This window comes from Manacus vitellinus, unplaced genomic scaffold (genome assembly GCF_001715985.3).
Source record: "Manacus vitellinus isolate BGI_N305 unplaced genomic scaffold, ASM171598v3 scaffold_7_pilon, whole genome shotgun sequence".
Classification (NCBI taxonomy): domain Eukaryota; kingdom Metazoa; phylum Chordata; class Aves; order Passeriformes; family Pipridae; genus Manacus; species Manacus vitellinus.
The window spans coordinates 29,811,484-29,837,586 of NW_021940813.1; the positions used below are offsets into that span (position 1 = coordinate 29,811,484).

The window sequence follows — 26,103 nt, forward strand, 5'->3', positions numbered from 1 at the left end:
AAGAGAAAGTAGAAAAGGGAAAGTGTCAGTGCCCCTGACTTAAAAAGAAAATTCTTCAGCAAGGGATTATCTGCAGAAAAGGGGAAAGCCCATCCTGACATGGTTATGTCAGCAGCTTCTGCACCAGCAGCTTTTGTGCGAGCAGAGATGCTGTGGAGCACAGCTAATATAGAGATTTAAAGACAGAAAAAATTTTACATGTGTTTTGATTCCTCAAGCAAATACAGTGCCTGAATAATTTATTATTTTTTCATTCGAAAACACCTGTTAGCATTCTTAAAAGGATGAAAAAAAAATATTCAAATTTAAAAAAACCAAGTCTTGTCGTTTCCCATGTGTTGGACCAGACAGTTATGTAGCTATTTGATTATCAACTCAAATGGATCAAAAAGGTTTAGTGTTTTTGAACAAACAGCTCCTCTGAATAAGAGAAATCTGAAATGTAAGAAAAAGTACTAACAAAACACGGCATCTCACATATACTTTTTCAATAAGACAACCCCAGAAACTGTTGTCAACAGTCACTGCATCAACAAATGTCTTTTTTAATACAGTCTGCATGGGCGCTTTGCAAAAAGAAATTATCCACAGAGTGTGATATAAGGAAAAGTGAAGCATATTCTGACCATATGGAAGTGCAAAGGAAAAAGTGGATATTCAAACAGCAGAACAATAAACAAAGTAACAAAACAAGACAAAAACAAAAGGAACAACAACAGAAGAAGACACTAAAATGCCCATAATCAGATATTTTTATTAAAAGTTACTGTAGAGGTAGCCCTTCTGCACCTCAAGAATCAACACAGAATAATGTTTTTTCCTCTACATGAAAAAAACAGTTTAAAGCCCAAATAATGGAATCATGTTTGAGTCATGGCACTTAAAAGTAGGCTACAATTGCAAAGAAACATTTTAAAAACAAACAGAAATGCTTATGAGAAAGCAGAGGTCCATAGCACATTTTCACGGAGAAAAGTACAATTTTGTACTATTTTAATATTATGGAATGTGAAAGTTAATTAGAATAGTGGAAGAACTAACATTACAGGAATTATCTCCTTCAGTTGCATTAGGAAAAAGTATGGCTGGAGAGAAAAAATATCATGACACACAGCAGAGCTGAAAGAATAGATTTTAATTTGAGACAAAAGCATATAGACAAAATTTTAAGAGGACATTGATTTAGAAAGAGTGGTCTCCATCAACATTTTTTTCTCATGGCAAGAGGTATGTTACAGTCTCATCTCTGAAGTGTTACTCCAGTTTATATGTTAATTTATTTTGGTCCATAACCAAATGCTGTAACCACAACAGGACAAAGTATGCTCCTACTTGCAACTTTCTTGTTAACGAAGACTAAATGTGATGTAGACCATAACACCCTGAAGACTTCATTTCTGAAGAGATACATAGGCAGCATGGGCAGGATCCTGATGATTAACTTTGAGTACAAGTAAATAAATTCCATTACATATAAGAAAACCGGTGTCAATACTTAATTTTGATGATCTCAAAGCATTATATGTATGACCTCAATCTTCCCAGGGTCATACAGAGTTTAGCAAGCATAAAGAGACAGAACTCTCTATTCTCCATCCTGTCTGCTTGAGCAAAGAAAACATATGCTGCCAATGGATGCAACAGAAAAATGCATATTTATATAATATTACAACATAGCCCTTCTGTTTTAGCTTGGGAGATTAAAGACACATCAGAGAAAACAGAAGGGTATTCCTTGTTACCCTCATTCTGGTTTTACTATTCTTTTTAGCAGACAGATTCACTAAATTCAGGTTTATGCTTTCCACTGTAAGAGGTTTACATGATGAACCAGCTGTCAATAGATTCCTAAAGAGGATTGCAGGTCACATGTCACTGGTATGAGTGAAGATGTAGAGATACTCCTATCACTTCTAGAAAGATTAAAAACAAAATAATATTTGAAACTACTTTTACTTTTTATTTTCCCAGCAGCAGAGAAAATAAATTACTTAAGAACACAAGAGTGAGGGGAAAAGTCCCTGCAAAATATTTACCTACCCTTCTCAAGAAAGTACTGTGTTAAACCAGGATTAGACTTCTTACAATAAATTCCTCAAAAGCCTAGTGCTTCCTCCGCAAACGTCAAGTGCAAAGCCCTGCCAGACATATCGTTTCAATGTAGCTGCCAGCATGGCCATCTGAGAGAAATGCTTTCATAACCTCCCACTGCCAGAGCTCCATGTTGGGCAAGGGAGTCCTTACAGAAACTCTGCTCAAGGATACCAGGGAGTGAATGGCAGATGGACTGTGTTTACTGTCCCTACTGACTAGCACGGAAAAGGGAGTGGCTCTGAAAGTGGGGGCAAAAGCCTTCAGACTTTCACAGCTGCTTCTGGATGCTGCTAATTCACAGACAAGACTGACTCAGTAGCTTCAGCTGAGCTTCTGAAAACTGTGAGTGGCTGTAACTGCCAACCTGTTTCCTATTTCACCCTGCTCAAAAGAAATCATATAAAAATGTGCAAGGGAAAAAAATAAAATGAAAAAAACAAATCCAAGTGCTTTACTTCTGAACCTTCCCAGTTCTGACAGCCCTGGCTCCAGCTCACGGTGCTGTCCTTGATTTAGCTTCAACCTACTGTGGACAGAGCTCTGTGTGGTCTCTGTGTGCTGCTGGTACATTAGGACAATTATTGCACGTTGCCCCTGTAGCTCCATTAGCCCCTATGAAGCAGAAAATTGCTTGCTTGGTCACTGTCTGTAAGGATTTTGGTGACTCATTTATCAGCTTTTTCTGTATTTCAGAGAGTAAATCACTTGAGCTCCTTATGAATAGCAGGTTTTTAAAAGAGCCATATGATTTGCCAGACTACAGAATGTGACCCTATTTTTATTTTTTTTTTTACTTTACTGGCTAATTTATTCCATCTGCATTAATCTATTTTTCCATCAACTACATTCAATTTAATGTGAACTTCAGTTCTTAAATGTATGACCATCGTTATCCGGGAAATTTTTGCTGCAGTTGAGTAATGATTTCCAGTGCTCCTAAAACAAGAGGACAAAACACTCTGATGTTAATTAATTCTAATAGGAGAGACATTTAAAATTTCGGGCAGACTAAAACATCCCTATCGCCAGCAGAACTATGTTCTAAAACATCTGCTCCTAACAGTAAGCTATGAAAAGAAAAAAAAGAAAGGAAGAAAAGGTTTCTTTCTGTAACCCTTGCAAGGTGAGATTGTTTTACTCTATGAGGAATCATAGCCTTCCATGTTTTTATCTTGTTAACATGTCTTTTTTTTGTTTGGAAGACCAAACTCTAAGTACTCACTTCTAGAAGATATTCAGGGTAAGCAAGGAATGCTGCTAACTTGGCTGTCCGGCTTCCATGTTTGGGACTCACAGGTTCATACTCTTTTTAACTGCAGCTCTGGGTGGAGTTGAGTATTTTTTATCATATCCCAGGACTGATTGTATCAGAGTCTGGCTTACAACAACAAGCATTAACTTGCTTTTAACTGATTCAGTCCATAGCTCACTACACCATGCTCTCACTCTGTTTTTCACACTATATTTCACCTTCACCCAATATCTTTTTGTAGCTGCATGGAAGGGTTTCCATTCATCCTTCCCAGTATTCCTACTGTCTCTGCATTTTATTGATATCTTTTCTTTCAAATGCTTCTTCTTACACCTGTATCTCAGAGTCCTCTCTCTTCCCTCAGCAGTAGCTCTCCAGTAGTTTGGGCAGAGGCTGAAGCATTTTTTTGGTCAAATGCTCAGTATGAGCTGAGTTAACCAAGCTCTCACCTGATCAGCCTGTTAGGAAAGACAGCAAACCCTTCCCGTGTTCTTCCTTCAGGCCCTTATATTTTCAACAGAATAATAAAAACAAAAAAATAATCCAAAAAGCTTATTATCAAGAAATTTTCTTAGAAAATAGAATACCTAAGTTACAGTTGCTGTTTCAATTGATGTTTTATTATATATTTCAAATGTTATATTGAAAAAAGGAAAAAAATATGATTGTCTTGGAGTCTGGTGACCCATACACTTACTCAAGAGTTAGGAGGTGTGTGTTTAATACCCCTCAGAGCAGAGTGGAGGTTGCACATCCATCCCCTGTGGAACATTCACAGTAAGGGAGCCACAGTGGCATTACTTCTTTTTTTGACTCTACCATAAAATAAAGCTGCTCTTGTCCTGTATTCTCTCCCTCTATGCTCTGCAAAGTTCATGGGCTTCTACTCTACCTCAGGCTCATTGAAGTTCATGGCTTAAATTTAAATGACACAATCTTACTGCATCAGTCCATTTCTCAACTATTTTTGGCTTCACTTTCAGGTCTTGTCTTGTTCTATCCTTCAGCCTCAGAGCTTGGGCCCACAGAAAATTTTCCATGTTATCATGCAGACCATTTGGTGCCCAACAACAGCTCTGCAGGGGCTGGCTATCCCCTTGGCCACCTGATGCAGTGGTATATGTAAGGACCATGGATCTCCAATGCTTTATTTTCCTTCTTCCTAGTCTCTGTTAGCAAAGACTCAATTGTTCTTCCTAACATAAAACTTTTGCATACCTACATAGTAGAAAAATTGGGACAAAGTGGAAATCTCATTAATTATTAATTCATATTATTAATTAGTATAATTTGACCACCTGCAAATGTGAAGTTATGATTTCTGCAAATTATTTAATGTGTCAGAGCTGCCACCTGCACACATGCACATCGTCCAGGAACGAAGAACACAAAACAATTTTTCAATGAAAAACCTTCATGGAGAGATACTGAGTATCTGAGTTATTTGCTTCATCTTACATGGCTAGCTACTCCTCACATCAGCTATTTATGCCCCAGGCATTCCGTCCTGCTCAACTGTGACTGTCCCCGTGGAACACATTTCTTTTCAAAGTCTGACTGACTGGTTGGCTTAACCCTTCAATGTAAAAGAATCACTACTGCCATTAAAAGCCTTTCCTTGTTTAAACAGCAGTTTACATGAGGAAAGAACTGTCCATCCCCAAAGAGGATTGCATCTTGCATGTCGCTGGCATTTTTCCACACCTGACCTAAGAGGTCTCACAATGACAAACCCCACATAACCGTATTATTAGGAAAAGAGCAGCTGCTTGCAAAATTTAACAGTTTTGTGCAATGTCACAGGGACTCAATTGAAACATTGGATCTTTGGAGATTAGTACACTGCAAGTTTTTCACTGAGTCCTGAGTTCAGTTTTTAGCCTGACAACTGGAAAAATGGGAAGCAGCTAATTAGTACCTCCCATTTCTTTCAACGGAGCACTTAGACAAAACATTAAAAATGGTGGGTTTTTTTACAAAATGTTCTGTCAGAATCAAAAAGCATTTGAGTGGCTGTGTGGCAGCTCTATGATTATAGTTTGTCAGTGGCAGAACAGAAATTGTGTTACATGACCAATGTCAGATACCATGAATAATTATAAGAAATAAGCACTGAGATGGTGAATAATACACAGCAACAAAGGAATTAAATAACTTTGAACTCAGGGAAACTTACTATGAGTGAGGACTGTTTCTGTAGCTTTCATTAAAAGAAAAACTATGTTAAAATAGTTTTTGCTGAACACAGCTGCTTTACTCAAATGAAGTCAAATCCTCTCCTTAAGTTGCATCATATAACCAGATTTCAGTCTTCCTTCTGTTACCACTGCAAGATGCCTTTGTCTCAGGAAATGGGGAATAGCAAATTAGAATAGGGCAGCAGAATCTTGCAATACCTGATTTGTTTGCCCACTGTGCTTAATGTGATCTTTCTGTTATACTTCCAACCATTCAATCTAAAGTTTTGCTACAATTGCTTATTGCTTCTTTTGAGCTTTTTAGGTTTTGAATGGTATTTTATGATACAGTAGGGGCAACAGCAGGGAGCTCTAACCCAAGCTAAGAGTGTCTCAGCAGTCCCATGCCCCTACACAGTTTGCTCAGAACAAGCTCTGTTGTAGCCACATGCCTCCATGTAAGCAACAAATATTTGAGAGATTGTATCTAAAACCAAATGAAACAAACTAAATGAATTAGTAAAGTTGTGACTTTAAAACTTCTTCATATTTTCATTGTCATAGCATTTAAAGATCCTCATGGAGAATCCAAACTCAGAAACATTCACTATTGACAAGAAATGGAAAGAAAGTTAGAAGTGCCATTATTTAGGCAGCAAGCAAGATCACCAGGAGTCACATGAGAATGATGATGAAGGTGGCAGTTTGCTGTGAAGTCATCTATCTCTTCTGAACTCTTATCTAATGTTTGTGTGGTTGACATGAAAAGTCAGAATAGTTCCTACACAAACATGCAATTATGATGTGAAAATGATGCTTTCCCTGTTTGACTGTTGAACAGAGAATGATCCCAATTTGCTCTAATAGCCAGAGATCAAAATTAATCTTAAGATACACAAGAAAATGTGGTTTTATTGGTTTTGAGGGTTTTTTCCTTCAGCCTTTTCCCCTGTCTGAAGAAGCTTTTAAATTGTCACATAAATTTTACTTATTTAGACAGAAACCATGTCTTCTTGACATCTAATTCTAAATCTCATAAACATCTTTTAAAAGTAGTAATACATCAACGTAATTAAAAATCAAAATTGAGATTTATAATCCCTCAAGGCTAAAGGTGTAACTTCACTCTCATATTGACTTTTCACCATACATATCTTATCCTCTCTCAATTTCTCCAACTAACAGGAAATAAAATTACAATCTTTCCATTGTATTGCTACAAACCAAGAATTCAATAGACATTTTTAAGTCACTGATCTTCTCATTGCAGACCAATCTCCCTACTGATTCTGGATCCACAGATTCAGGACAAAGGAAGAGTTGGATTTGGTTGATTTTTTTAAACTTTTTCTTACATAAGTGAGCATTACATAAGTGAAACTGAGGGACAGGAGAAATGCTGAGACAAATAGTTTTCCTTGACTAAAAACAAATTCAAGTAGATTCAAAAAACCCCCAAGAGATTAATTTCCGTTATCCCATAGATAAATCTTCTTAATCATAGAATCAGAGAATATGCTGAGTTGGAAGGGACTCATCAGGATCATCAAGTCTAACTCCTGGCCCTGCACAGATCATCCCAAGAGTCACACCATGTGCCTGAGAGCATTGTCCAAACACTTTGTGAACTCTGTCAGGTTTGGTGCTACGACCACTTCCCTGGGGATCCTGTTACAGTGCTCAACCACCTTTTCTAGATATCTAACCTAAACCTCCTCTCAGTCCGTTTCATGCTGTTTTCCTCGACTCCTGTCACTGATCACAATAGTGAAGAGCAGATTTAATACCAGCCAACAATTATGTTCAAATTTACTCTTTGAAGTAAAGAGAACAAGTACTTTGAAGGTTGATTTTTAGCTCTCAAGGTATTTAAATATCATATCATATTAACACAGAACACATCTAAAAAATGTTGGAGTGTAGAAATTTTTTATGACACAGCAGACATAAGAAATTATCTTAGCCATATCCCTTGGGCAACAGAGGCTGACAAAAGTCCTGTGATCTGAAGGAACTGGACCCTTCTCACAAGACCTGTAAAAGTTCTGCCTTGTGGATTAAGCCTGGCTCCAGCAGAAATCAGAAAGGACTCTTGAGATAATTGTATCAGACCATGTCTAAATCCCTCTAATCCCTTTCCCCCTATGTAATCTTGGTTGAGAAAAATATTAACCTATTGGCTAAACTGCAGCAAAACTTGTGTAACTCCCTAATTAATATAGCTCATCCTCCTCATTAACATGTCCTGCCCCCAAGATTCTTATATTGCGAGGCACATGTTCAATAAAGTATTCCAGTTGTACCCCATACTGGGATTGCATAGTTTTGGACTCCCACTAAAAAATAGTCAGATATAGATTTAAAGACAGCAAGACGTACCTATCTTTGTTTAAATGAGGCACAAAGAGTAAAGAAAAAAACTTCCAAGGAATATCATATTAAATGACCAGCAAATTCCAGGGCCAAATTCATCCAAATTCATCACAAAGGAGTGAATTGCTTATATGGGATTAAGAATTCCTATTCATCTCATTTCTGTAGAGGTCTTTGATGCTCACGAACTCGTAAGCAAAAATATCTGATTTCACCCCTTCCTGTGGATCACAAAGGAGGATTTCAGATTTTCTTAATATAAAGCTACGCTGTTAAGTTTTTCCCACCGATGATGATGAGACCAAGGGGGTTTTTGGGGGCCACATCCCGCACATACAAGAGACATGATGGAAGGAAGCAGCCTGTGTCTTTGGAGATGTAAGTGCTGAGCTGAAGAGCATTGCCCATGCTGCCACAGAGCAGCGTGGAATCTTCCTGCAAGGTAAGGGGCTCAGGAATTTGGCTTGGACTAATGTCCATTGACTGTAAAAGTCACTTTTGTGCAACTGCAATAAAAAAGAGCCTGGTCAAGCCGTTGTTTAAAGGCTGAGAAAAATGAGATAAATGAAAAATAAAAATAGAGATTTCACTGCCATTTTTCAGTACTTTAAAACCTTCATTTTTGATAATCCAAACTACACCACAATTCAGTGCAAACATACACCTAGTCCAGGTGCATTCCCACAGAACCGAACGCCACTGGAGCTCATTCATAGTCCACTTCAGAGAGGCATGCCTACATTTCCCACAGTGAGCAGGACTGAAGGAAGTATGTTGCTCAAAAGAAGGCAGACAGGCTTATTTCTGGGGGAAGAATACTCTGGAAAGACAAGATCATTGAAGTGACACAATGTGAATGGTCCAGACCTCCTCACACAGAGCCATGGGAGCCTAAGGCAATGCAGTCAAAGCTGGAGTCAGAAGGTACTGCACTTCAATATGTAAAGTAAATAAGAAGGCATTTTGACAGGCAGGCAGCTTGAGATAATATGGACTGACCACAAAATACCTGCAGGATTATGCTGCAGTCAAATGGAAATGTTCAGTCCAGGATGGGGTGGACACCTATGTCCCCAGAAAAAGGGCTCCATTTAACTCAAGAACACTTTTTTTAAGGGTAATTTTAGAGACCAAGATAAATCCCTTGTTCGGTTAAATAGTTTCTTTGGAAAGTCTTGTCTCAGTGTACATTTGAACAATTTAGAGAACCTAGGAATCTTATACCTGGAAGATAATTCAGCAATTTACACTAAGTAGATACATTAAAACAAACCATACAGATGTGCCAATTTAGCGAACCACTTAATGGGGGGAAAAAAAGAATTTGGTGTCCTCATTTTTAATCATTAATAGTTTCCTTTGCAAGTAAAAGAACAATTTACATTAAAAGCTAATTCTCATCCTAATGAAACTAATCAAACGACTCACCAGTGTGCTAAGGTTTATCTGTGGTTTTATCTGCATTGTGTTGAGTAGTTCCAATGACCTAAGGGTCATACTAGAGGAGTCATACACGTCACATCAGTATTTTAACTGCACCTAATGTATACTGGTTAAAATACATGCTAAGAAGAGCCTGGTAAGCGTCATCTCTATGGAGAAAAAAAAAAAAAACACCAAAAAAAACCCCAAGAAAAATCAATATTGGAGGACTAAGAGTTAAGGATCAACAAGAAGAAATTTCAAAAGATCCTTTCCTGAGCCCTAATATATTGCAGTAGAAGATTAGATATAGATTTGTCTGCAAGGGAACATGGGGGTGGCTATTTAATTGTACATCTATTCCTAAATCACACACACTGACTACAGTTTACTCAACAGGCAAACAGTGTTAGCAAAAGACCTGGAGTTACTTCCTGCACTCGCAGGAAGGTGGGCTCCCCCATGATCTTGTATTTTCCATCTCTGGAACCTGTGACCATGACTACCAAACCATGGCTCATGGGCTCACAGTAAGTTGTGTATGGCCGGTACACAAATTCATATCACTCACTGAAAAATAACAGAAAGAAGTTTAACCAGAAGTGTGAGAGCTGGTTCTGTGCCAGGATAGTAAACAGCACTGGCAAACACAGCTGTAGCAAGACATAGATGTGAATTTAATAAAAAAACCTGGTTTCCAGATGCACTCGGTTCTTCCTTTCCCTGCTTTCCTCCCATCCTCACATATATGTGGTAGTTACTATGCTCTTTCAGAACTAGACATTAGCTCTTTCCCTCATATGCTGAACTGAAGAACTTTTACAAGATTTAATTCTTAGTAAAATTCTTAGTCAATACAACAAATACTCTAACACTGAAAAAAATTAATTTCTAAAGTATATATAGGGTTTTTGTGGTAAAGCTGATAATTTGATTATTTTTTTAATATTTGGAAGCACAATTATAATGATTTCCAGTTCTCACTCTGACAGAAACACTCTCAGATCTGCATACTGGGTTTGCTGTAGATAAGTCAGAACCACAGCAAAACTCACCCAGCTAGCCTGGCTCCCCCTTGCCCAAATCAGGGAACTTACCAAAATGCCCCAAACTCCCTTTCTTCCCAGTATAAGCACTTTTCTTTCTAACTGAGATGCAGAGGCATCAGATGCAGATGGATCACAGCCCTTCTCAGCAGAGATGTGACCAGCCTGCCCAGAACTGGGGGGAGCCCCAGGTCTACACCTCCCACATGAACATGAACAGCTATGGAGAACCACGTGATGAGGAGGGAGGGAAGGAGAGAGAGAAATAAAAGAAAATTCTGGGTTTTGAATAAAAATTCTAGCTGACTACAGTTAAGACCAAGGATTCTTATCTGTATTACGCTTCTAATTCACTTTAATTATGCCATTAAATAAATCGTATTTTTGTGTTTGTTTAATTTTAATTAGTTAAAAAAATCCGATTTAAATATTAAACTGCTTTGAAATCTACCCTGTTTTTTCCTAATTTGTAGCCATGTAACAAAGTTCTCCAGCATCAGGTTCTGGAAATTGTGCTGGCACTCTACTCACCACTGCAATGTAAGCCATATTGCTTGATGCAGATATCCCCAGGCAGCATTTCAAGGCCTGTGCTCTACAGGAGCTTGGGAATAGGTACAACACTTCTCTCACTTTAGGCTCTCTCAAGTCACCTCCAAAAATTCTCAAAACTACTTGACAAAGTTGACAGTCCACCCTGGCTGCCTTCCACTCACTGTGGTTTCTTCTGGTGCAAAGCTTGCTCCATCCTGCTACCAAAAGTGTTTAACAAAGTGAACAGGTGAAAAAGAAATGTTTAAAAAGCCACTTGAAATATTTTGGGGTCTATGAAATATTTCTAAATGCTTACAAATAGAATTGCTGATGTTGTATCTGTCACAATAGGAAAGATTAGCACCTCTTCCCACCAACCTGCACCTTTGCTGATGCAGGAGAGGATACATGAGGAGCACACACACCTTGTACACTTGATAGGTGGTGTGTCAGCTGTCACAGTTGATGCCATTAGTGGCTGTTAGTGTCACTTTAGTGTTCACAGCCTTAGCTGTAGTGATTCTGTTTATGGCTTTATGATGCATTTTTCTGAAACAGGTAAAGAGGTGGGATATGAAAAATGTCTCTGTGTTTTCTGACACCAAGTAGGGCAGAAAAGCCAACTGTCTGATCTTGAAAACAGAAAACATTTGCCCATGTCTACTATTAAAGCTGAGATTAGTTTAGAAACCCGGTGATCCACAACCCCTCCATGGCAATTACAACTGCTCTGATATCCCATTAAGCTTCCAGTTCTCTATGTGGGTGAAAGAAACAATACTCACTTAATGAACGCACATATCTGCTCTACAAGGAAATAAGAATTAATTTGGATTTGGAGAAAAATTATTCTGTTTGTCCTTATTCTTACCTTCCCTGCATGGGCACAGGAGTGAAATCCTTCCCCAGAGCAATGCAGCCATCCTCCCCTGTGGCTGATTTTTCACAGAGGTTCTGTGGTTCTCCAAGACTCGCTACCATGCCATGATACTCTTTTAGTAGATGCAGCTCATTGCAACTTCTGGTCACCGGTTTGGCTGCCACCTTTGCAGATAAACTGGTTTGATGTGAAGACGTCTGATTCAGCTCCATCTCTTGTTGTCTAGAAATTGTGCTGTCATCTTTGTTATCCAAGTACATCTGTCCCTGGTGGGTGTTCTCCTAAAGAAAGTGAAAACAAATATATTAAGATTAAATTGAATTGACTCAATGTTTACTTCAGTGCAAGCGTGTTAAAAATGCCAAGGAGAAGATTTTTTGAGTGCATCTTTGGATATTTCTCCTGTTGGTTTATTTCCACCAGGAACATTTCCAATGTTTTAAACATCTTTGCAACTTCAAAATTAACCATTATAAGAAGCATTGAAACAAATACAGACATGGGTCTTCTACGTTTTTCTTGTCTACCCACAAATTTCCCATCAACTTGCACTGACTTGTCCCATAAAATAAGCCAAAATCGTCTCTGCATCTGTGGCACAATAGTCACCACTGCAGAACATTTTCCCAGCTTACACCAGCACTGCTTCACCACCACAACGCAGCTTTTCTCCAGCAGTTGCAGTGACAGTAGTCTCATGGAAGACACCACTCTCTTCCCAGCTCCCGAGTTCCCTTGGAAAAGCCCTGTCATACTGCCAAACTCCTTCAGATGATGGCCCCTCGTTAAGCAGAGAGCAGGTACTTGAGTTTTATGAAGACAGTATGCTGCTCCAGCAGTTACCAGGGGCATTCATGAATTGTGAATCAAACCTTTATGAAAATTAGGTTTTATTATATGATTATTAATGGTGATTATAACGACAAAAACCAGTGCATAACAGTCAAAAATCTTTTATGTTCTCATAATTAAAATTCAGTGTGAAAACTTATAAAAAACACTTCAGAATCTGACAAAATGCACAAATCCAACATGATAACTGAGTTAAAGATCAGTCTGTCTTACACACTGTGGACTTTAATCATGGGAATATTTCAGCATAAAGTGCCAAAGCCACTGCAGGGGACAGCAAGAGCTTAGGAAACAGGCCCGTCAGCCTCCAACATCCCTAGGGCAGGGGAGCACAGCCTTGTCAGAGCACATACCTGCTCCTCCTTGTGGAGATCTCAGCACAGGACACACAGGTAGACCTGCAGGGCTGTGGGGCAAAAATAGCACAGTAATAGGCTCTGCTTCGGTCCCAGTAGGAGAAATCACTTGAAACAGAAATAACAAAAAGCTAATTATGATTTTGTGCAGATTTACACTCTCATGACCTTGTAGACTAGAAGGTAATAGAGGCTACTGAAAAAAGACTGCACATACAAGCCACCACAAACACAGGTCTTGGCTCCAAGCAAAGGTAGGCTTGCTAGCCAAATCTGAATCAGAAATTCCCCAGGTGATATTTCCTTCCCCAGTCCTGCATTTCTTTTTCTTTCTATTCTCCATGCCCTTAGTTCATGTATCCTAGTCTTTTCCATCTGTCCTTACAAGTAGATTGACGAACTTGTCTCTTCCCATAATTACACAGTAGTTGGAGTACTATGTCCAGTCCTAGTCCCCTCAATTCAAAAAAGATGTGGACATACTGGAGGAGTCCAAAGGAGGGCCACAAAGATGATCAAAGGTCTGGATAAAAGACTAAAGGATTTAAGTATTTTCCCCCTGCAGCAGTGAAGGCTCAAGAGAACCTCATTGTATTATTCCAGTAGTTAAAAAGCAATTAAAAGAGGACAGGCTCTCTCTTCACAAGGAGCCACGTGAAAAAGAGGCAGAGTACAAGTTGCATGAGGATAGATTTCACCTCAATATAAGAAAGACACTTTTTACAGTAATAATAACAGCAACAATCTTCCCAAGGACAGCATAGAGCTCTCATTGCTGGAGGTTTTCAAGATGTGACTGAACAGGGTGCTAAATTATCTCATTTAGGTTCCCTTTCCCACAAAAGATTGGACCAGATGGTCAAGCTTCCAACTTGAGCTGCTCTACAAGTCTATGTTTAACAGTCTGGAAATGATCAACATAAATAAGCCTTTGCTGACTTGTGCTTTCTTGTTTTTCTTGAAAGTGAGAAAAATGAAAGGGAAGGTAGGGACAGTGTGGTGAATTACTGAAATTAAGAAGGTAGCAGCTATTGGCTTCGCAGAGTTCCCATTTTTAGACATGGCTAACATATATCGAGAAACACTAAAGACAGTACAATTTTCAATGGATAATACCTCTCCTCTAGATATTTCCATAAGGGGACAAGCCCTTTTCTCACCTGGTGTAAGGAGCACAGACATGGATGAAGTAAAACCAAATGCTGTCACTGAACCAGTCTAGGGTTTCTCCATGGGCTGAAAATCATAGATCTTTTGTAATCCAAGACAAAATCCTGAGCGAAAGTCCTGGAAAGCCAGGTTTGTCACTCCAGCACTGTGGAATCTAAAGCTGGAGGTGTTGGGGGGGCCAACACAGAGACCACCACTGCCTCACCAACACTTTCTCAGCATCTCTGGTAGCCTGCTGCCCTACCAGGTAGCAGTTTTGCCTGTTCTAAAATTGCAAACTGCCTTTCTTCCTAATAAATAACTCTGAAATGCAAATACTTCTTCCAACTCCAAGTAGAAGAGATAATTGGTTTTGTCTTCAATATCACTTTATATATTTACATATTGGTTTTATTAAGATACTCTGTAAATCATAATAGAGATATCTGCCTACTTATTCCATTTTTTTCATAACATTTGGTTTGTCTGAGTGCCTGCTGTGAAAATACACAGATTTTTTTTAAATTATGTCATGCTGTGGAAACATTAAACCTACAGCAACTCAGGCTGTACTAGTTTTTAAAAGATGAAAACTTGAACACAACCTTTAAAATTGATTGTTTCCCACCCCATAAGTGGGATTTTTTTTATCTTGAGGTGAACAGGGACTAAATCAGTCAGGTTGTCATATGTACAAAGCCTTAGCATGAAAGACATTTATTTTCAGAATTAACATCACTGAAAAAATAAATAATGACAAAGAAAAGAAACTTGAGAGAAAATCTTATACCTAGATAAAAACTCATAAACTGCATTACTGCACATTCACAAAAGCTTTGCAAAAGGATAAAATAATGCAGCATCATTTTGCCACAAGAGACAGGTTTGATTGTGATTATCTACATGGCTAAAACATTGCTAAGGCAACTATCTCCATGGTATCCTAGCTTCTAAGACATCAGTGCATTTACCATTCAAGAAATTCTCAAATGATCAAATTTGTTTGTAGCTACAAAACTTCACTGTTATTTCTTCTTTCTTTTTCTCATCTTCCAATGCCTGCATCAGCAATTAGACATAGGTGAGATATTATCATGGGAAAGTACAGAGAGGTTTTAGCCAGGAAAAGTTCATTTTGGGTACATTCTGGAGCTATGCATCAGCAAGGGGTTTTTAGCCACAACTACATATTGATCCAGCAACCATCCATCTTGTGTTGGTATAATACAGGGCTAATAAATAAATAAAACAAATAAAAGGGCTAATACAGTATTTAAACCATCTTTGTCATCCCTTTCATCCCAACCCAAGTTGAGCATCCACTTTAAAAGTATTCATGGAGAAGTAACTTTTCCTTCAACTTTTTAGGTGCAAATAAGATCAGCAGGGTATGTTATTTTATTAAAGAGGCTGTATGCTACCTGCTTTTTGGTTGCAAAACAAAATGCTGCAGGTGAACTATGTATCTGGTAATATATCATCATTTAAAACATTATTTTCCAGGGTATGAATAAGCACAGCATAGCATTTTTGCAATCAAAAATTAAGGAGAATTGAATCTTAGGGTCCATGAGGCTATGAGATATCACATCTGCTCCAGGTAATGCCCAGGAATAACATGTTTCCTGTCTTGCCCATCTTTTTATTTAGTAAAGCCCTTCTCCTACCAAGACTGGAAAAAAAAATATTTCCTCTGCACTAAGTCACCTTCCCATTATGAGGCATAAACTCAAATTCTAAAAACTACTAGCTGAGAAGGGATGCATATATCCTATATATACATCTCCCTCCAGGTATGCATCTCCCAACATCTTTTTCACAAGTCAGACAGTTGATGACATACTGGCTTCCCGTGGCAAAGACACCTGCAATTGGTCACAGCAGCACAGAGGTGAGTTGTTATTCTTAACCTGAGGCCTGGAGAAAGAGAGCAAGACTTCAGTACCACAGCTCAGAAATCCTCCATCACAGGCTTGTCCTTGCATGGCCATTGACACCTGTATCCCTGACCCTGCCAGCCTGGGGATGGGTAGATGAAAAATCAGCTGAAAACCTAGCCCTAGAGTCACAATCTAAAATCACACACACACACACACACACACACACACACACACACTACCACTGCCAAAACACACTTATTCATATTTATTTATTTTGAGTAAAGGAAGGGTACTGAAGTGTCTAATGTTACAACATGCAAAAAAGAATTCTTTGTATTTCTCAATTGGTGTATTTTCTCTTATAAATTGGAAGTGTTTCTAACTGTAGGAAGGCAGCAAGACTGGTTTGGCCACATAAATCCCTTTGATATCCAGGATTTCACAGTACCTTCCAGTAATGCTGTTTTACAAAAAGCCCTGCCTATCCTACACATATGATCCCCATTATCCCATAAGGTAACATTAGGGATTGCACATAATAATGCTGCACAGAGCAGCCCTCTTGCATGACCACCTGGGAAGGCAACAGAATACGGTGTACAGAGTGGGGCTGCAGGACAGGCCATAGCAGGTTAGCACTTCTGACACTTCCATGGTTTTTGGGATTGTCTTTTCTTGCCATCCATCAGTGGCAAAAGGAATGATAGCGATAGACCTTTATCATTATACACCAAATATACAAATACGACTACCCGAAGCTCATGTCTAAGATGATTAGGACTCCTCACTTAAGTTCCCCATTAATTCTTGGCCCAGAGTTGTGGGGAAGGCTATTTACTAGGTGGAAATAGAGTGATGGGCTACAAGAAGCTTTGTCTCCATTGGTCTGCTCAAGAAGAAATTGCTTCAAATTGTCCCCAAAAGAGCTGTTCCCAGATGGTGGCTCCTAGGCACACCAAATAAGTCCAGATACCTTATATGCTCTCTCATCTCATTGTAAAGTGTTTAAAATACCACAATTACAAACTGGAAGAACTTAACAGCTTTCAGCAAGTTGCTGCATTTCCTTGGCAAGGGTTCCTTAGGTGGGTGTTTGCCTGAGAGCATTTTCCTAATCCATGTACTACAGAGCCAGACCTGCTGGATGTGGGGCAGCATGGAGCCATCTTCTATGGCCTCACATTTTAAGCTGTTGATCTGACACTGACATTCATGCATCTGGGAAAGTGTGGGGGAAAAGGCAGGTCCATGGAATCTCTGGGCCCCCTGGAAGTAGAAGAGCTCAAGGCATTGAGGGGAGTAAGACCGTTCCCCTGAGAAAGGTGGAGATAACTGCATATTCCCATGGAAACAGCCCTGAGAGCTGGACAGTACAAGGTCAAGCTGTTTTAACAAACTGCAGGTGTTGCATTCCTGGGTGTTTTGCAGGAAAATGTTTATAGTATGTATGTATGTATGTGAAAAGGGGAACTTGGCACCTAATAAAAAGCTGCCTGCTCAGCGTAGCGGGCAGGCATCTCTCTGCCTCGTTACCCTTGTGTGTGTTGTGTGTCATTCTTCCCCCCCAGGACCGAGACCTGTCGACAGATACCCAGTGACAGGAAAGTGAGAAAAGGATCCAGCTACAGCACCTTGCAGGAATTTAAGACCCTAAATCTTGAGGCAAGATGGTCTTTGTTGCACTTTATTGCCTTCCTGCAGCTGGGAGGCAGCCTGCGCTGGAACAAGGCTCTTGCGGACTTCCCAACTCAGCAAGAATTCTGACACCTTGCTGTTCAGATCTTGTTGTTCAGACCCTACTGCTTTGATCCTGATGCTCAAAGCCAGAAGCTCAGACCTTACCACTGTGTTAAGGCAGCAGCCCCTGATACAAACAAAAGACCTTGACTTTGCTAGTGTCTGGGCTGCTTGCCTCTCTTTCTGCTCACAGAGCTCAACAGGGCTATGGGGATACAACACCACAGTTTCACCTGAGGACTCTGAGCATAACAAGACACAGGAGAAAACTTCCTGCACTCAGAGTCAAAACCTGGCCCCTGTAAATGGTGAAGTTCCCAATCTCCTCTACACTCAGCTGATGATGCTGCAATCCAGCAGCTGCTGTGCCTGGAGACATGGCCTTGCCTCCTGGGAACTGGCTTTCACTAGACTTCCACAGAACTCAGAGGAGATACAGGAACGGAGGCCTTGCAGGATGGAGGTCCCTCACTGCAGTGAGGTGGTGGCTGGGGTAGAAAGTCCTGGGTGGGAAAGGGAATGCGCAAATTGTGATGGAGAGTCAGAATGAGTAAGTGGGAGGTCTGCACCAGAGGGGTGCTGAGGAAAGCTGAGGGCTTTGGGCTTGGCTGGTAACAGGGTGCATGGAGGGAGTTCAGGGGTTTATTGTACAGACATGATTCAAACAGATTAAGAGGGGACACAATGTGCAAGGCCACAAGGGGGGAAAAAAATAGAAAAAAGGAAAAAAAAGTAACGTTGTGGAGAAACCCCCCTGCAGGCCATACACGGGCACAGGTTGCCTGCCTGTCAGCTGCCTGACCGCCGGCCAGGAACGAGTTTTCCCTGGAAAAAAAACCTCCTTAACTAGCGAGTCCCATTTTTAAAGCCAGAGGAGGGGCCCAGGGGGAGCTGCAGCATTTGCCTAATTGTCCGTGGATAAAACATCTGTAATTACTCAGCAGCAGCTGTTTCTGCAGATGTGGGATTGGTTTGACGGGGTGTCCATTCGTGTGCAGGTGTGGTAGGAGGTGGTTTGTCAGTATCTTATAAGGAAGTGACAGCAGTGGTTCACTCACAGACTACAGCAGTCAGGCCAGCTGGACCTTAAGAATTTCATAGATAGAATCAAAGAACGGTTTGGGTTGGAAGGGACCTTAAAGACCATCTAGATCCAACCCACCTCCCTGCCATTGGCAGGGACACCTTCCAGAAGACCACGCTGTTCAAAGCCCTATCCAACCTAGCCTTGAACACTTCCAAGGATGGTGCATCCACAACTTCTTGTGGCAACCTATTCCAGGGCTTCACCATCCTCGCAGTAAAGAATTTCTTCCTTATATCTAATCTAAACTACTCTCAGCTTAAAGCTTGTCCTATCACTGCATGCCTGTGTACGAAAGTCCCTCTCCAGCTCTCTTGTAGCTCCTTTAGGTACTGGAAGGTGCTGTAAGGTTTCCTCAGACCCTTCTCTTCCCCAGGCTGAACAACCCCAGCTCTCTCAGCCTGTCTTCATAGGCAGGGTGCTGCAGCCTCCTGATCACATTTATGGTCAACTGGGAACATGAAACCTGTAGCACCAAGTAATGCTATACAGTTACTGGGACCAGCTCAGAGGCTTGGACCTTTGAAGCCTTACTGAATGCTGTCTTGCTGAATGCTGTCACTGAAGTAGATTTCTTGCTGGTAAGCTGAGCAAGTAAAGGAGGAGGGAGGGTGAACATCAATGTTAACACAACAAGCCGCTGAACAACTTATTCTGCCAACACTATTCAAGTGTGATAGTTGCATGATCCGCACACAGGACCTGTGAGGCACCTTCACTGGAACCAAAACAGTGCCCACAACTTAGACAAACAGGAGAGAAAAGCAGCTAAATACTATCTACATTTGTAAGCCTGGAGATTCAGGGGCCTGTGTTAGAAGTAGGCTGTAGCAGAAGGAGGATGGTGCAACTTTGAAAGACTCTTTTGGATTTAGGTCTTGCTTTGAAAAAAAAGAAGGAAACCCTAGAAGACACTTGCAAAATATAGCTAGAGACCCTTCAGCATGTGCAGCTTACTCTGATTAAAAGATGCTGAGAAATCAGGTAGATCTGAAAGGAAAAAGTCTCCTTTCTGTCATGATCAAAGTATAAACCCAGAGACGGTTTTCTTCTCTCCTTAAGCCTTGAGAGTTGCTTTTTATGACATAAAGTTAATGTTTCTGTATTCTCTTAAAAATGAGATCAGCAGCAAATACCTTGTCTCAGGAAAGATAAATAGCTTGTTGAGGTGACCAGGGCCTTTCTTGGCACTTCTGTGCAAGAACATGAAATTATTCACATCAATGAGTAAAATTTTAGCACTATAGCTCTGCCAGAGGACTTCTGAGAGCTTGATACTTGTCTTTTGCACTTCACAACCTTTCCTTACATGATCATGGGAAGACAATGAGATCTCAGTTTCTCGGCTCACGCTGAAGAGCTTCTGTGGGTAACTGCAGAGGTCTCGAGGCAGGGAAGGGCAAAAAACACCCAGCCCAGCAGCCTCTGTAAGGGTCTACAGTCTTTCCAGCTGCCATAAGCAAACACAGCACAGCTCGAAGATAAGGCAGACAGGAAAGGCTTCGAGGAAGGACTAATCTGAAATCTGAAATTTTTTCCAACAGATTTTTATTGATTATTACAGACTGGTGATGTTACTTTACTTCAGGTTCTTTATCCTTCAGACACATCAGACTAACTATATAGCAGTGCTCTATCCTGTTATTGGGTGCAAATGAAGGTTTTTATAGCTTCCTTTTTAGTAATGAGCGAGACAGTAGGAAGGGGTTGATTAGGTGACACTATTTTTAAATCATTAAAATAAGCCTGGTTAGTTTCAGCTTTTTTTTTCAGAAATAAATAAATAAATCAGGGAGTCAAGTGAAAAAAGAGTACCTATATCAAGGGTTGGGGTTTTTATTGGTTTTATGCCCACATTCTACTAACAAATGTTACAGATCTCTAACAAATTATTCTACAGACTTTCAAGCTGAACACCAAGTTCCTTAAAACAAAGTGCAGGAAAAAAATGCATTATTGCCTCCTGAATGACATGTCTAGATGATTGTTATTCCCACAGTGTCAATCGTTCTTATGTTTAACTTGATAAACTGCAGGTGCAGCCAGAACACTGATACACAATAAGCGAAAGCTCGTGTCACATTTCTCCTGTCTGCTGTTAGCCTAAATTTACTTCTTGGAAAAGATGATGATAAGGAATCTCTTTGCACAAAGGAACTAGAGCCTCCATATGCCTTGGCAGCTGTACCATGGAAAAAAGATAATACCAACAGGTGCAGAAGAGCAGAGTTCACGATATTGCTGGTTTCTCCTTTATTGTTAACATGCAGCAAAGCAAAATAAATCATTTTCCTGGAGACCCAAGTGCAAATGAAGGTAACAGTGAGATAGACTTGAAGTTCTCAGCTGGTCTCTTTGCCCTAGTATTATCAGACTGGAGTTGGGTTTGTGAAATTCCCATTGGTGCAGCAACTACTTCAAGTGGTAAACAAAGCAGCATACTACTTTTGACTATATAATTATACTTTCGAAAATGAATGCAAAATTTTCATAGCCTGAAAATATGACTGGAGTTTTTACTTAACTAGCTCCCATAATGTCCCCTCTTTGGTTTAATTATCTTGGATGTATTATGGCCAGTGTAAACAAATCATGTTATTTTTACCTGCAGTGAAGTATTTTGTATAGATTCATTTCCATATTCAATGCTCAAAAAAGTTGCAAAAAAAGTTTTTGTTTACTTTTTAAAAATATTTTTTTATTTATTAAAAGAACTGTTTCCTTCCTGTACTAAACAGTTTCATGGTTATATTCAGAAGTTAATCATCACCACAGGACAAAACTATTCCCTGTTTTACATTTATTTTTGCTATGAATGCAAAAATGTTACTCTTCTGAGACAGTCATGGCAAATAGCAAAGCATTCCAGGAGCCAGACAGGGACCCTGTAAATGGATGTAGCTGTACTGATTTCAGGCATCATTAGTATTTCTTCTTTCCAGACAGCCAAAGGGATTTGGTTCTGTTCCTATCAAAGTTTTGCTTTGATTTTAGCTGGGACAGGGTCAGAACTGACTGGGCTAATAAGTCTCAGTTTGGATTAGAAATTTCAGTGCTATTCTAATAACCTGCTCTGGGATATGAATTAAAAACAGACTGAGCCTACATTGAGTAAGCAAGAGTGAAAATGAAAGCAGATACATTCAGAACTTTTTTTTCTGGATTTGGGTGCACCATTAGCACCCTCCTGCTGTACATATCTTTTTACCTCCTTCATTGCAAAAGAGCCTGCTATTATGTACATTCATATTTCTTATGTGCAAATGTTCATGCACTAGAAGTACACACAGTATCTTCAGTGAAAACTGGTGTTTCTGTGCTGTTGAGTTCACTGGTTCATATCATAGTCCTGACAAATTAACTGTTCTCTCAGCTTTAAAGCATTCTTACAAAACCAAGAAGCTGAAAACACATACTATGGGATGTAGATTTGTGAAGCTGGCAGCTTTCTGGAGTGTTAAAGCTTATGAAAATCCAAATCCAAGCTAAAATGTATGGAATGTGAGCTGCTCTTTAGGGCTTTATCCAAAATACACTGAGGCTAGTGAGAGTCCTTCCATTGACTTCACTCAGCTTTGGATCACACCTTTTCAAAGAGGTAAAGCAGAGGCTTGAAATGCTTAGCTTGCAGGAGAGGTTTGGTTATAAAAAGAAGTTGTCCAAGTTCATGACTCCAAGGGGAAACCTAAGTGATGCAATCTCAGGGCCAGAAGGTCAAAATTACACAAAGAAATTGCACCCTTTGTGTTGTCAAGTTGGCAGCACAAGCAGAGGAAACGTGGAAAGGGAAGGACGCTAGACCAGCCCCAACCCACATCAGAAGTGGAGGTCTATGAGCAGCAATGCTGACACTGGTGCATTTCTATTTTATCAGACTGCTCTCTGCAGACCACGGTGTTTTCCTCCTCCCTCACACATGGCCAACGCTCTTCTCACGCTGGTGGGAATGGGATTATTTTACTTGGGTGAATTGTGAATTATTGTATTCAGGTGTCCCTGGGAAGAAGATATTTAAAATATAGCACAGAAACAGAACTTTCATACCACAGTAAATGGGAAGAGCAACAAAATCTCTAAAGTGTTCAAGCAACTTAAGTGTTCTAGCAACTGGGGATTGCTTTAAGCATCTGAAGGGGCAAAGCCACAGCCTAGCATCTGCTGGAGACAAGATGGAATTTTCTGTTCCCTGCTTTACTATGCATTTAAGCTTGTCTCAGAGCTAAGGTGAGCATTGTCAGCTAAATAACATTAGTCCATCAGGTTTCATTTGGCAAAGCTGTAATTATTTTGATCCTTCGAGAAAGTACATTACAGTAATAACAGTAACAGTCTTTGTTCATCAACATCTTCAGCCTATGTGTCAGAGTACACCCGAGTGTGTTTCCCTGAAAGGGGAACAAGGGTGGCCTCTCTGTTCATATTATCTTAAGCAAACCGCCCCCAGTGAGCGACTGTGTTTTGGCACTCATGGAAGACAGTGCATTCCTGGGCACAAAGTTCACTGCACAGAAGAGTCATTAGTGAGCCCTTATGTGAATCCCTTCAAGTCTCCAGAAGGTCTGCAGCAAGAATGCATTTCTGAAGCAGCTGCTTAAAGATCTGAAGGAAACTTGGCTGGAAGAATAGCCACATGATCCTCCAGCCCCTCGAGTATTTTTGGCTTTCAGATGCTAAGTCCAACGTGACGTGACAGCCTTACACAACCAAAAAGTCACAATCAACCAACAGAGTAAGTGAAAATTAAACAGAGAGGGGGAAGGAGATGTGCACCCACCTTTCCCTTTCTTCTGAGTTTTTTAGCTTCTAACAGTTCAGATGAGAGTGAAAATATCCCACAGTGACTCTGGTTGTGGTGCAGGGCAGCACAACAGCTGCAAGCAAGTTGTGCTGAGCATGCTTGAGCACTGTGAACATTTTGTGTCAGGGCAGACCCCTGGGCACAGCCAGCTCCAGGCTTTCAAAAAGTTTGGGTGAGTTTTTATCTCTAGCTTTAGCTCTCCGACATCACGCTATCACTTTAAAAATCCCTATTGAAATATAGCCCCTGAAAAATATCATTTGCAGGTCATAGAGCTCAACAGAGGGCTAGAAGAAACTATCACTTTGTCGTGTGACAATTGTTGTCACTCTGCTCTTTGTCCCTATCCTTATATTCTGGAGATGTCACCCTATTCTCACTGTAGAACACAGGTACAAATAAGGGGAAAGGAGACAAAACGGTAGGGGCTGACACTCACGCTAATTGCTCTATTCCCAACCATATAGCTAGAGCAAGATATATTTGCACTTACCCTAAATCCTATTTTCACTGTCAAAGTGGTGTAAATGAATGGTAGTGTTGGCGGGAATAAGGACTATTTTCTTCAAAGAGATAAATTTATCTCTCTGAAGTTCACAGAGTACAGATCTTTCTTTTCCTGATGAAATTTGGAAATTTTAACCTAGCAGTCATAAGAAAGTGAAAGACAATGACTAGATAATTTTGTGCATCCTAAAGTCTTTAATTTAATCATGGATCATACTTCATGAGATCTGAAGATATTATGTACTATTCAAAGATATGCATGAATTTCTCATCAAACTACAGAGGTCTGTCTCTTCTGCTTCAAACAAGATAATTGCTAGATTATGGGTAATCATTAGATAAAAGAGTCGTCTTCTGATTTACCAAAGTTTGCAAAAGCTTCCTCACAGCAGAAATAATTCTGAGTTAACAAAGCAACAAAAAATTTTAAATAATTAGCTTTCTCTGAGAGCCAAGTAGTCTGTATTTTAAAGCTAAATATCAGTTATTTGAAAGTAAATCAAGTCTCTGATGCTCAGAATTTTAGCTCAACTAATGTATTGCTTAGTAAACTCCAAAATTTTTTGAAACTGTTTATGAATATGTTACATCCAAAATTATGACTTTTTTTTTTTAATGGTACTTCAAAGCAGTCTGTAGGTACAGGTAGAATAATCTGATTACCAAAAAATTAATTAGTTTCTTCTCTGTTGCATTAAAGACAAAGTGTTGGAGCTCTGGGTTGATTTACAGAGCAGAGAATAATATATGGCTAAACAAAACCAATTCACATGAAGGGGGAAAAGCTGCCTACAGTCTGTGAATGACTGATAAACACATATAAAGCATTTGTAAAAGAACATGTAGCTTTGTTCCTTTCAAAATTTAAGGATAAACAGTAACAATTGGTTAGCCCAAGTATTGCTGGAACTGGTATGAGAAGTTTCTCTTGGAAAACACAGACATCTTTAGTTTAGGTTTATATGCTCAAAAATTATTGAGATATCTTTACTTAATGGACAGCATTGTCATTTGAATTTTTTATACCTGTAAACTGTTTTTAAGGCAGTGATCTGGGCCCATTCTGAGCAAACAGCTCTGTAAACAGACCTATGCAAATAATAGGTCTAGGAACAAGGGATGCAGTCTATTTACAGAAGAAAAAAAATGAAGCTATATAGCAAAGAGCTGTGGCCCTAAAAAATGCTTCAGCATCTAACAGACAAAGCAAGCCTACAGTCACCTGCACTATGTAGCAAAAGAACAAATACAATCCTTGAAGGCAAGTCCAAATAATGGGCAGCAATTGAGATTGCTTTTTTCCCTCCATGCAAGAATTTGTTACCCACCAAGTGCTGGGTACAGTTCTGGGGCTCCACTTTTGGAATACAGTTTGAAAGGAGGGAGGTAGTACAGAAAAGAAAACTCAATGAAAATAATTCAAGGGCTGGAGAATTGTCTTACCACAAGAGAGATCAAAGCTATTTCATCTATCCCATTTTTAAAAGAAAAAAAAAGATGGAGCAATGACTGATTTGCTCTGCCACCTTCACAGGTGCTTGAACTTAGGGGAAAAGGCATAGCAAAAAGTGAAGGCTGGAAGCTGAAGCTAGATCAATTCAAAGAAGAAATATAGCCTGAATTTATTTTTTTAAGTCATCACATTGATTAAGTACTGAAACAAACTACCGAGGACAGCAGCCTGGCAATGTCTTCTTGACTAGACCTATCGGGGGGACATCTACTTAGACAAGGCACACTTCTCAGTCTAAATCTTGGAAAACTGGCTGAAATGTGCAAATGTGTGATAACAATGTGAGAGATGGAGTCAAGATTCCCCCTCAAGACCCAAAGGCTATCAAAGTCTGGCTGTAAAAATTTCCTTTTGGTCCATGACCTCAAATTCATTTGAGGTTAATTTTTCAGCTCAGGAAATAAATCAGTCTCAGTATCAACTGGAATTTGGTTTTTCAGACCTTGGCT

The 26,103-nt window shown here is 39.8% G+C and overlaps 1 protein-coding gene across 1 annotated transcript in view; it reads right to left on the minus strand.

The window, feature by feature from the left end:
* OCA2 (OCA2 melanosomal transmembrane protein) overlaps positions 1–12,109 on the minus strand; it is a 172,071-nt gene extending 159,962 nt beyond the window's left edge. Inside the window, exon 1 of the mRNA XM_008931958.3 lies at positions 11,770–12,109. Within this exon, the coding sequence (XP_008930206.1) occupies positions 11,770–12,038 (269 nt within the window). The 5' untranslated portion in view covers positions 12,039–12,109. The remainder of the gene's footprint in view (positions 1–11,769) is intronic.
* Between the last annotated feature and the right edge of the window lie 13,994 nt (positions 12,110–26,103).